The sequence below is a fragment of the Bombus impatiens genome, unplaced genomic scaffold (genome assembly GCF_000188095.3).
Source record: "Bombus impatiens unplaced genomic scaffold, BIMP_2.2 scf_0517, whole genome shotgun sequence".
Taxonomy (NCBI): Eukaryota; Metazoa; Arthropoda; class Insecta; order Hymenoptera; family Apidae; genus Bombus; species Bombus impatiens.
In genome coordinates this window covers 1,541,643-1,555,423 of record NT_176936.1, presented here as the reverse complement: position 1 = coordinate 1,555,423, position 13,781 = coordinate 1,541,643, and the positions used below count along the sequence as shown (strand labels likewise).

At 35.9% G+C, this 13,781-nt stretch overlaps 1 protein-coding gene across 2 annotated transcripts in view; it reads right to left on the bottom strand.

Annotated features, from left to right (window-relative positions):
• Positions 1 to 13,775, bottom strand: part of LOC100744814 (lachesin-like) — a 267,532-nt gene extending 253,757 nt beyond the window's left edge. For both annotated transcript variants that reach the window (XM_003491129.3, XM_024369051.2), the window contains exon 1: positions 13,533 to 13,775. In XM_003491129.3, coding sequence (XP_003491177.2) covers positions 13,533 to 13,608 — 76 coding nt within the window. In that variant the 5' untranslated portion in view covers positions 13,609 to 13,775. The remainder of the gene's footprint in view (positions 1 to 13,532) is intronic.
• Between the last annotated feature and the right edge of the window lie 6 nt (positions 13,776 to 13,781).

The window sequence follows — 13,781 nt, the reverse complement described above, 5'->3', positions numbered from 1 at the left end:
CACCGACTATGTTACACACACAAAAATGAGAGAAAACTCGTATTACTGTTTTTTTTTATATTTGCTAAGTTTTATCTTATTTATTTATTATCATATTTCTCCACCCATACACACTACATGTGTTTGTGAATATGTTTCTTAATCTACGGTGCATCTTGATGAATAAGTAAAATTTATTTTCAACTTACGAACTTACGTAAAACTATTTCAGCCAATACGATATGTTTGCTAGTTATATTTCGTGATATATTTCCAGAGTATATAATTACTTTGCATAAATAATCGTATTAGTTGTAGTAAATTACTAAATTGTAAATTTTTCATATCGAATTTTTCATAGCGTCTGTGTGTCGTTACGGCAAATTTATTTTATGCGGAGAAACATAAATATAATAATCACAAATTTATACCGGAGGAAAAAATATCATTACTCATATCGCATAAAAGATGAAAATTCTGACGAAATTAAAGTTGCAACTATAAAATTATTTTAGTGAATTCGTAGCAGGGAATATGCTTTCACTGCGAGATATTTATATACAAAATGAATATATTCTCATTCATGTCGAACATCAACATGTTACGTTCATACTTACAACGATTAAAGATAACTCGAACAAAGCGTCTAATTTCTCCTGTGGGAATACTCACGTAAAGCGACAACGTTGTAAATTGTACTTACTTCAAACATCGTCGTGTTCTCGTATGCATGGGATTCTGCATCGACCATACGAGACACAGTAATTATTATTAACTGTTCACAAGCTCATTATACAGTTGTCACATAGACCATGTCGAATCTCTTACAAGAGAATTCTAGTTAGTCAACTCGCCTCGCGTCCAGTTCGCCATTTAGTCGTTTAAGCTATTAATTACACGTAGACAATTTTAAGGGCTCATTATACGTCCTGTCAGTATTTCAGTCCTGTTACCTTAATTAAGAAGGAGTTATTCGATGAAAATTAACCAATTCAAAGACTTCGATCGGACGAGGTCTAACGAGGAACATTCTTGTTCCCAACTTTTATAAATCCACGCACTTCATTTATTTTATGCTTTTAATAGACTGTCGTTAAATAAATGCTAGATCGTTTGTCAATGAAATTTTTGCTTCTTTCGGAAATCGATAAATTTGATTGACATTTAACTTAAAACCGTTCAAGTATGTTTTACTCTCAGATATTCTTTTTTCCCAAAATATCACTTTTATGAACATCTGTATTACGCGTGTTATATGTAGGAAGCCATCATATTCATGTTGGGAAAATTTGAAACGAAACTAAATATAAAAGATAGAAAATATTTTCTATCCTGTCGTATCTTTATAGAAGATACAGGTATAATAATACAAGTATAATAATACAATTATACTGTATACTGTAAGTACACTGTGTAGTAATAAAAGTATAATAATACAAGTATACATTCTGTAAAGATCATTAAACTACGTAAATAGCCAATTATTCATTATATCAATAAGTCACAATATCTAGTGAGATCATAATTAGCACCAATTGTATGTTTCAGACCACTATTCATGTTGTACATTACATTTTACTAATTTTGTGTTTGCAACGAATTTGTCGTAACTAACTAGTCGGAAACTAACTATTTAATCCGTTGTAAACGAATCACCTTAAAACCAAGGTGGTTTTCTCCATCGGAAGCTATCAAATCGCCAATATGTACGGCACCGATCTATATATATTTCCGGATAACTTTCAAACTCTACCAACATAGTCGTGAGAATCGTAATGGAATTTGGAAATATCTTATGCAGCGCATCAAATATTTTCATCGCAGGTAGTCATCGTAAATCGTTCGAAAAGAAGATCACCGAGCGGAAATTCTGCTACAAAAGTAAGATAATCAAGACTTTCCAATGAAGCTTATGCCAACATATCGACATGCACATTATTCACACAAGCGAACTTTAAACAAACAGTTGGACGTGGTTCGAAACTCGACATCCGCCACAGAGTGGTGAATAATCGGAACCAGGCAGGTGGAAATTAATTAACTTCTCCCCCAATTGAAATTCTTAAACAAATGCCAAGCAACTGACCAAGTTAATTTCGAAACAATAAGAAGTAGAACGGCACCAGCGGGAAATTACCTAAATTCCGTTTGTCTTTGTCTCGGCCTCTACTCGTTAGGAACACTCAGTTTCTCCTAATAATGTAACCGATTGCAATTACAGTAAATATCCGGGCTTGCTAATTGAAACGTAATAACGAACCATTCAGATCCTTACCGTCGTCGAATCGCCTCGTAATTATGGCGATGCTGATTCGACGAAGGGAGGAAAGAATGCCCAGAGTCATCATTCTCATTGCACAAGATTATCCGGATTGTTCGCTTTAGGGGAAGCGCCGAACGCCGTTCCCCATGGCTCGACGTCACGCATCGGCCTGTCCTTGGGGTGAACTCGATGGAAAATAAACGAAGCAGATTCTTCGTTTCGTATGCGGGCATCACGCAAGCGTGTACTGTACAAATTTAATTGCAGCTTTGCAACGAGCCATACCGAAACTGGACACTTTTTATTAAAAACGAAAGTAATACATAAAAGGATCAACCAGATTCTGCAAATCAAATAAATTCCAAGATCTTATTTGAGAAATAAATCACTTCCAAATAATGAATTCGTCGGATACTTAATAATAATAATAGTAATAAAAGACGAAGAATAATACACGTGTTACTGTTTTTCAACGTTACGGCTGAATCATTAAAAATTACTTAAACCTTTCATCTACCTATTAACAAACATAATAACCTCGATCCTCTGAAGCCCCCAAAACCCTCGAGTCCTAAAGCTCCTTCTGGTGTAATCTCCTATATAATAGTCTATTATACTAGATCCATCTAATGTATAATGTATAAAGAACAATACTTCTTTCTTCAGAAGATTTGTAATCTTTCGTTTCTAGCCAATGTCTAATTATAATTAACGATTAAATAACTTTATATATTATCTACAGTATAGTATTTATAATGACTCACGAAAATTTTCAAACACTCGTATAGATACTTTCGGAAGCTTAACTCTTTAAGGATTGAATACTTTTTTAGCCCGTACGTTAATTACACACATTAATATTGTATATGATTATCGGATCGTCCTTTCGCAACGTTGATACCTAATACTTCGTCTGTAAATAATACAGTATGACAGGAAACGTACGATTTGGAATAAAGCTGTGCGCTGTCAATGAAAAAGAGGAACGAGGGAAATGAATTATCTTGGGTAATAGCTGTTTATAAAAAGAAAAAAAAAAGAACAGGCAAAGGTAGAAAAATTGAACGGGAATGGAAAACCTGATACCCCGTGTATCTATGACTACGAAACTGTGCGATAAATTTCTCGTGGCAGCTCGACTTTTTCCCCTGCCGACTAAGCTTTTTTCACAAATTGAAACTGATCATGCGAGGCGTGCGTCAGGTAATTACGGAAGCAGTGTCCGCGAACTCGGCGGAAACACGGCCCGACGCTGCGTAATTGTGTCGTCACAGGTTTCCTTTCTTTTTCCTCCCGTTTTGCCATTCGGTAATTAATGGACCGCTATTTTTCTTCGACAATGGATATTTTCGTTTTTCTTTCTTTTTTCCTCCTTTTTTTTTTTTGAATCCCGCCAGATGTAAAATAAAGGTTTGGAATCTGCTTTGAAATTGAAATATCAGCAATAGAAATAACAGAATGTACTTATTATAATGCTTGAATTGACATATTTTTAATTAGAAACTATGTATAGTAGATATACACATACTCTTATCTTTCAATGAAATGCCTTCTTATCAGATTCTACGTGCGATTTGATGTTCACAATGAACGCTATTCCATTGATGAGAAAATTATGTCATCGTGAGAAATGGGTTTCTTGTCCATACGAACTATCACTCGATCGATATTATTTTATCGGTATTGAAATTAAACGCACGTACTTTACAACAAATGCCTATTTCAAAACATTGCGTTCTTTATTCTCGATTCACTTCCCTTTTACAGCCGTATAAAGTTGTAAATTGCACGCTATACACCCAGTATAACGCTAACTTCCGATTTTTCTTTTTAAGTTCACAACAGAGTAGGAGTTCTAACAGATATCGCTGACAGATTTACAGCTTCCGTGCCTCGATACTGGCCTCATAATGGAAGTTACATTTACTGTAGCATCCAAGTGATCATAAATTGCTCTCTCGTAACATTGAAGACACATGGTTGAAGGGACATCGGTCGTTTTCGAGATGTCGCTGGTTGAGCACTGGCGTTCGCGTCAGTTTATAGGGGACTTGGCTATGCATGGAAAATGTCAAGCAACTTTTTCAGCAAAATATTCCAGTCGTACCGCGTTCGATAATGATTGATGCATCGAGCACCCACACACTGCTAGAAAAGGACCTGAAATTTATGGTTCGATTCCCTTGGATAAGGGGTCCTTTGTGTACTATTCCTGAAGAGTATGATTGCAGGTCACATATAATACGTTCGTGGGCGACGCGTAATTAGAAGACCATCCCAAATTGTCCACTGGGATTTCTTTCTCTTTTCAATCGTCCACGTCTACGTTTACGAGCTTATAAACAGGAACATTAGCCTGGATTTCCATTCAGTTTTTTAATCAGACCTTTCGTAGCAGAAATTAAAACTACTGAACCTTTGTTCGGACATTCATTACAGAAACTTTTCACGATTTATGTATAGTAAGTCATAAAATTGATCAAACGCTTCCGATATGAGCGTTCTCATAATAAACAATTTTTCGAAACGCAAATTATTTCAAGAAAAAAGTGTGACACTTCCATTTCAAGAATTCTTCGATTCTATAATTGATAATTCTATATATAGAAAGGTATCCAGTCTCACTTTTAAAAATATGGATCTCCTTGAAAATTTGAAGAAGATGACGTAGTGGAAAGAAAATCACGAGCCACAAATTCTTCGTCTTGAACCAAATAACTATGTCCTGATTTTTTTATATTAATAAAAGTAACTAAGAAATTTAAGACTCCACGATAAATAAAACACTCTATAAATATATACACTAACCATGTCGTTATCTAAAGGTATGCGTACAGTGCACGCGTACTTGCTACATTTACTAAATCGATTCTCTCGTAAACGAAGATTTAGTTTAAAAAATATTATTCTTTATTTTCGACATATTTTTTTATGGGTAATCATACTTGATTCGATATTACTACGCTCTACTTTATACTGTAGAGAAGCGACGTAAATACACGGTACGACACGATTTTCCAGAAGAAGATGTTAGGAATTTATTAGTGGTATTTCTTTGTAACTGCACTTTATGATAAGCTTCGAAAGAGAAGCGATATATGCGATTACCGTAAACGCAAAACTCTTACAAGACAATTTTCAAAGGAACGAAGCTTTTAAATCTGCCAGTGATATCTGGTAAAAATCGTGCGATACCACGGGATACAGAGAAAGAATTGCTGGAATGGTGTTATAAAGGGGTAATTTATGATCGCCAAGGAGTATCGTAAACGCGGCCTCTATTGCAATACGATTTTCGCGTCATTGATGAACAGCCGTCGATGCCACTGTTACAGCACTCTACTTTCGATAAAAATCACCGATAGTGTTGAAGCCTTCCCTGGAATCGATACCGTAAGATGGTCGTAACTAAACGACATACTTTTCGAGTTCCGCCAGATACGACGGCGATGGAATCTACGCGAAAGTTACGCGCTAATGGACGCTTTTATAGTTGTAATGAGAATAAATTTACTGTTGGTACTTTCGATGTAACTCCGTTTCTCCTATCCAGCGTGTGGAATGCGTACAGGACCTATAATTGTTCGCTTTATTTCTTGATCGAATTTTAATATCAAGGAATTTGTTTTGGAAAGATTATTGGTAGAAAATTGTAAGAGAATTGAAAAGAATTATTGTACAGAAAATTGAGACCATGAGTTCTAAAACAATATACATTCTCATCTACTAACATTGTAAGATAATCTTTTGTTTTCTACTATTCTTTGTCTAATCTTTAAAATTTGTCTTAAAAGTATTTTACATAAATATAGATTAGTTCTAGGTTTATAAAACCGTAAATTTCTGTTATTTTGTAGATCAATGGATGCCATATCACGAAAGTTTCAGTTATTCTAAAATAATACTTGATAAAAAAGAATAATCAAATTCATTCAACATCACAAGCATTACTTTAAGTTATCAGTTTTGTTAAATCAAATACGCTCTGCAAAATAGATAAAATGTGAGTACCTATTTCGATAACAAAATTAACACTGGTTCAACAATTGAAATCTTACAGTATCAAATAAAAAGATCTCTCACGTGCTCTAATTCCGCTCTAATACCCGTGAAAGCTTTTTCAATATATATAGTACATCGTCGAAGAGGTATAGTACGCTAACACCATACGATAACCTTAATCATGTTAAGTCTGTATATCCCAGAGCTTACGTTCTTGAACTTGAGACAACATTTTGACTGTACATAACACGTTAGCTTCTGTGTACGCGCACCTACACATACGCGACTGTTTCGAAGTTAGCAATGCCTTGGGCACATATAAATCTTCATCTAATATGCTACAATCTAGTAGGCAGAGGAGCGCTAATACCAGTAGCATTATCAGAGAATCGTCGTCATTAAACTATTACCATTCGAACAATCCCTACGCCAATATCGCAGTTTACTTAATGTCAACTGTATATGTATGTACATTCGATACCTATCCCTTGCGCCTGTTAAATCGATATATTCCCAGTATGCGATATATTTTCGAATGTCAATAAACATGGTGTCCATTGTCGAAATATTTTCTAATATCGATTACCCGTTTGCTATGTCCCTATGTTTCCTACGCTATTAGATTTGTTAATATGTTTTCATTTGCGACTAACCAGACACGTACCAGCGTCCCGTTAAATTTATGCGTAAAGTTTATTTAGCGTATAAAAATTCATGCAGAAAGTTTCGATGCTCGAAACAGAGACCAATACGTTCCATGGTAGCAGCCGACTCTTTCTTCAACAATTTTATTCAACTGATTTTATGTGACGTTTCAACAAATTTAAATAAAATAATCACTCGACGTGAAATTGAATAATATAAAGCAATTAAATAGTTCGTGTTACAGGTATTAAAACATTTTAATGACGGGCCACGTCATTTCTAAATTTTCCAATGTACTCTACCGTGTGTCGTTCAATACGATGTTATTCTATGTAACTACAGTATTATTACAGCAACATATATTATCCGTAAAGCTTTTTCTTTTTTAATTTCGTTACCAACTTCGTCTTGTCTTACTCGATACGGTATTATTCTCTGCATACAATTTTATTACATGACAATATGTCGTCTTTAAATCTTTAGTAAATATCTCTTTATTGTTTGCAAGTTTCATAATAAAATGTTATTATGAAAATACATTGCCTTCGGATATTTTTTTCAATATTTCTACGTCCTGTATTATTCGATAAATTTTTTTTTTACGAAACTACATTGCCTCTAAACAGTTTTCAAAGTTTCGCTTCAAACTTCCGACGTAATTCAATCGTTTACAAAATCGGCGTCCGTTGCTTAAATAATAATATGCTTTATTTGCGTCTAAATTATGCGCTCCAACATCACAGTTTGCCATTACCTATTAAACCTGTTATATATCGAGTAATATTTGATAGCAATTAAAGCACACGTTACAATTTGCAACGGCTACGTTCGCTTGATGCGAGCAGTAATAGAATTGTTTAACGCGGCCCGTTAAATCGATAAGATAATAACAATGAATAATGCAGTATAATAATTATCTGCCAGGCGAACAATACACGCGCGTGCCACGGAAAATATTATCGATGGAACGTTGAGAAATTTCGATGTAATCAATATCCACATTGCTCAGATGACTTTCTCGAGATGAACAGGGCCACCGCTGCAAAAATCTCCATAACCTTTCGCGGTGTAGATCCATAAATCATCGTTTCTCTCTGGTTACTGTGCTTCCAAGCACTCTGACGCGAGACTTCTGCCTTTATATCGCGAAGCCGTGCTCTGTTTTATGTATTACATAAATCGAGCACGCTCTGCCTCGACACTCGATACAGCGCCTTTCTTTTGGGTGCACGCGTGATTACGTTGAATCTGTTCGTTCATGCTGCCTGCATGATGTTCTGTTGAATCGGGTTACCCTCAATTTTTTCTCAACTCGAGAAGCCCTATTTTCCGACACGGAATATCGTAAATATTAATTTTCACAGACCGTATCGATCAAACACGTTGAAAGTTTCTTCAAAGATTTTGCAGGCGAGTTATTCGAAGATAATTTATTACTCGTATAAGGCTTTGAAATTTAATTGAAAGCAAATTTACTTTCAAATAACAAATTTATTTGTTACTCTATTTGGAGTAATTAGTTGCTTTCTTATTTTTTTATTTTTATTATTTTCATTTCATATAGAAAGCGGTCAAATCTGGTTCCAAAAGTTGTTCGGCTCATTATCGCGCAAAAAAAACATATAAAATTGATGCCAGACAAGAGGAATTGCCCTATATTCTAGTTTCCCCGAAGTTTATGGCACAGAGAATGTATAAAGTAACTTTCAGACACTTTCTGGCCGGTGATTAAGATTTTAGAAATTCATGTTATGTCACTATAAAACTTAAATCGAATGTGCTTGGTTATATGGTAGGAGATATTGCCGCTAAAACTGACAAGTAATTGTCCAATTTTTTTATTCCTTCAACAAGTACTTGCAACGTTTGCTGATTTTTTTGAAGTATAAAAATAAAAATATAAACGAAGAACGGAAGAATTACGCGATTTCTTCACTACTACTTTTCGAATGAAAATCAAAAGTAATTCATAGATCTCTCAGAAAAATTACGATACTATCTGTAAGAGGGTATTAAAATTAACGAGATCGTACATTGCCTGGAGATTTTTTTAGTACGCCTAAGAAGCAAATAACAAGTTTGCCTGAATCGTTGTTTAATGATAGTTAAACGTTTCTTTGTAATTTTCTTTCAGGAAACGAACGCAAAGTTTCTTTACTAGGAGTCAGTAAAGTTATTTATTGTCTGATAATAATAAGGAACTTGGTAATGTTTTCATAAAGGCTTTTCCTTCGTCCTACATCTGTTCCTTTACAACCATAATGGTAACGGTAGGATTTAAGCTCAAGCAATTTCAAATTAATACGATCCCCAGGCGAATAGAGTCTACGTGTAATAAACTGCGTGCATTTGTATTTCATAATTCACTGCGATAGAATTTAGAAGCGCAGAATCTATACAAAATTAAAAATATCTGTTTGCAGATTATTTTGAACGTAGAAATATATTTATAGTTATATAATAATTCTATAAAACTTTTTATAAAACTGTGACCAAAAATTATTCTCTCCTTCTCTCGCTCCATGTTTAAAATTCGATGGAATTTGATGAACAATAACAACGTTTTATATTTATATTTAATGTTATATATTTATATTATTATATTGTTTTTCTGGAATTTTTCCTGACTGCAGATTTCTTTTATAGAAATGCAAATATTATTGCTACGTATTGATCAAAGTGTCTAGATATGTATCAACGGTAGCGTACATTCGTTTTTATCGAACTGTTAACGGTGCCAAAGAACATGTTTCCAACGATATTTTGCTGATAGAAATATTTAACAAGTTTTTCTCGGTTGTCACTGGCCGAAAATACATGGAAAAAAGTAATCCTGTTCGACGAAGCAAAGCAAAGCACTGTCGCGGCGTATCAAGGACCGAATTCACTGCAAAAATTTTCTCGATTCTCGAAGAAAAAGCAACCGCTAAACGACTCCTGACACGTGATGCAATCCAATGAGACAGAATGAGATCTCCGGAGAAAGGAAAATAAATAAGGCGATTGTTTGTCCCCTTTTCAGGCTCAGAGATGATAAAGTGCAACCAATGCGATTTCGCGTTTCCTTTTTGGTTTATGTTTAAGAATATACTAAAAACCATGTTCGTATATCGTATATTTCACTTTCTGCTAAAAATTTCTACGTAGATACACCGGACATTGGATGTTTCATTTTTATGAGATTGTTGTACAACACTGGGTCGTTCAGAAAGTTCATAACATTTTTATCACGAACTTCTGCCAAAAAATGGAACGTTCGAATAAATACTGGTTCTAATTGCATATCAAAGAGAGCTAAGGAAAAACGTCGAAAATTCGTTAACGAAGATTTTATTTTCTAGTGAGGAGTTTTGAATCTTCTTTCTCGAATTCAATTTTTAATTATCGAGTTAATGAAAAAAGATATTAAAACGCTTCCCATATACAAAAAGTTAAAGCACCTTGATAAATTATCTCTAATTAGAGTCTGGCATAAAAATCTAGCACAAAACTTTTTATCTCGTGAACATAATCAGAATAATATCGGTCGCGTTCACGGGTTTGTCGAGTTATTTCGCGGTGCCAACAGTGCGAATTTCGCTGAACGGCGGCGATTTCGTAGAACGAGAGAATCGAGGCACAATTATAAAGGAAAAATCGTAAGCACGCAAGCCTCTTTACGATTCAATTCGCCGCGGTAAATCACGCGTGAACGAGAATCGATTTAATGTTCCCGGGGCGCGTGCACGTGATGCGGACAATGCGCCGCGCCGAAGTACACGATGATGAATGAGCTTTACCTCATGCCGCGTTGAAAGTTGGTTATCGTCTAAAGATCCAACCATTTGTAAGCTCGCATCCACGCTCGTAGCACGTTCATCGATTTCTAGATTTCACCCGACTGAAACTTGCATTTTAATGCATGCTGACTTTGTCAAACGCTTTACGAATTCAATGGTACGATCTTTTGTCAGTCCGGACACTTTCCGAAAATTTTTACATTTCGTTTCTTCACTTCGTTCTTTCTTTTCTTTAATAGGTTTAACGTCGTATTAAGTACACGTACAGTAGCTCACGGATGTATTTGAGCACTTAGCGTAGAAAACTTTTATGCGTATATCGTGTATGCTACGTAAAACATTTTGAAATTTCATTAGCACCGTAACGAAACACGAATATGAAGATCGTATGGAACAAATTGACAACCTATTCGAAACCGTGTATAGAAATTACAAGATGTTTGACGCAGACATATGTATGTTTGGTAAAAAAGAATTTGTATATGGTATGAATAATCGTTTTAAATATATAATTAGGATTAAAGAGGATCGCTTTGGATACTGAATTCGAATCGTGATGTTCGAAATTAATTTCGACTGATTTAATTTGTGTTATAAAAATATTGAAATGTTTGGAGGTGACATTTTTGAATTTAGCTCGGAATTATTTTTCATAGTGGACGCGTATATACTTTTATCTCTAATCTGAAATTCCAATCGCGAACATATTATGCTATGTCCTCTCATACGCGAAATTATTTATGAATTATTGAACGTGCTATGTTATTCGTTGAGGAATTTACAAAAATTTAATAGTCACTCTGACAGATAGCTAACAAATTTCAAAATTCTCCTCAATCTCAAATTCTCCTTTCCAAAAGACACGTTATTCTATAACAACATGTAGTCCGCACAATGTATTCAGTCTTCGTCGCTAATAACCGCATACAGTGACTCTTGAAAGTATGCCCACACTTACAGAAAACTTTTATGGATACATTATACGTGTCGTGTAAAACATTTTGTAATTTTGTTAGCGCTAGAATGAGACACGGCTGCCTACGCGAAATGTATAATACGTGGAAACTACGATATATTTTGTGCAAATACGCAGTTGAGATTTTCTACGATAAGTATTGAAATACTATGTATCCGTGAATGATTGTAAGTCGATATGTGGTTTCCATATTTTATCAAGATTCGACTGGAGGTGTTATTTCCGACGCATCTGAGTTTCCCCGCGTAATGTTTCGCCGTGGCCACTTGAGCAGTCGCGTTCCTCTGATTGCACAATTACGGCCGGTGATTATTTGCTTTGCCACAGCGTGTCACTGCTGCCACAGACATTGCATTTTCCAGTGGACGGACGTGCAACCGCGGTGACTTTTAATTATTCAATTAGCATCGGCGCTCCGTGCAACGTTTCTCGTTGACGTCTTGCTTAATTTGTAAACGCGTCCATCGTGTGCTGTTCATTAGCATTCCACCGTGCGGCTTGCCACTGTTTGTTAGCCACGTTTTTCTCGCCATTAGTTCATGGAACAGCGAGTAACTCGCGTCGGTGAAGCGCGTGCTCCCGTTGCATTGGTCGAATCCACGCGAAGAACACGCGTGCAGGCGGAATTATTGAGCAGAATGGCAAACGAAATTTCTAGCTTCGAAACTTGAGCTCCGTGCGCCTGCCTTCCAAAGTGCTTCATAAACTACTCCCTGAGACATTTGAGTCCACAAGCAGTCACATTACGCGACACAGAGAGAAAGAGAGAGGGAGAGGAAGAAACGTTGAGGTGAATGATGCGTCTTAATGCGGCGCCCGCGTGTACCGAGTTGTTAAGGCGTCGAAATTAATTGTACCGTCTTTTATGGCTTGGGGTTATCGGTAAATGCGACTTACGTCGTACTCTCCCTGGAAGTTAAAGTCGTTAACGGCATAGATAGCGTGAATTGTGATACTTCGAGGAAAATTGTTTGAGAATTAACGACACGATAAATGTTTGGAAGTAGTGGCATTGATTTTTGCGTATTATCGTAATAAAAGTAGCTTGAGTGTTATACACCTATCACTGTATTAAGTCGATGTACATGAAATATCCTTTAGCCAAATGAAACTTTAGTCGTGCGTAGTTTTTTAGGCTACACGTACTTAATTTAAACAATTTCCATATAGCTCAATGTAAGTATATTTCTACTGATTAATTGATTTCATTACTTTAGATTTATAGAAATTAAAAGTTCTAGAATTCAAGAATTCTTCGAACGTAGCTTTAGAGAATCTTCACTTACAGTTTCCATTAAAATCTAATGATTGACATGCATTGAGAGATTATCTATATCTAGTAGAATAGATCTATTTTTATTCTGCGTAGAATATGTGCCAGTTAAAGTAAACAGTACAAGTAATTATAACTTCACGCAACCCAATTTTGCGATTGATAAAACAGTCCGACAAATAAATACTTTCAAGAAACATATGCAGATACTAGAACTTCCGATATTTGAACCATTCCAAACTCATCAGAGATTAAGAAGTGACTCATGCCTACAATACAAAACGGAATCTCTTTTCGACCGGAAAATCGGAACGTTCTCACACTTTTACGTTCCATTCTGCAACACTTGTCACGCACTTTGTTAATGCACCCGCAAGAGCGATCGGTGCATACGGACGCGAATACCGAATCAGCGACCATACTCCACTAGAATCTTAGAAACTAGCCGTTGAACGTTCAGAAGCCTGGGCCATGCACGCGAATGCATTCTGAAGAACCTACGAGAGCTCTTACACAGATGCTCCAAGTGAATTCGAAGGAGCAAATTCGAAGAAGCGAGTCGAGCAACGTTCGTGCACGTTCCGCAAATTTTTGAGATGGTTCGGTTGCACGTACCTTGAGTGACCGCGATCCCTTCGATAACCAGGAGAAATGCAGCGAGTATCAGGACGGCGAGCCAACGACACAGCATTTTTAACACCGAGTTCACTCGTTCTCACCGTCGATCGTTTTGTTAGTAGAACCGTTCCCCTGGTGCACACACCGGAGAGAAAAATCGTGATAGCCGACAGAGCTGGTTAAATCGGCTCTAAAATCCAGCTACGTCTTTCTTCTCCACCCTTTCTTTTTTTTTTTTTTTTTTTT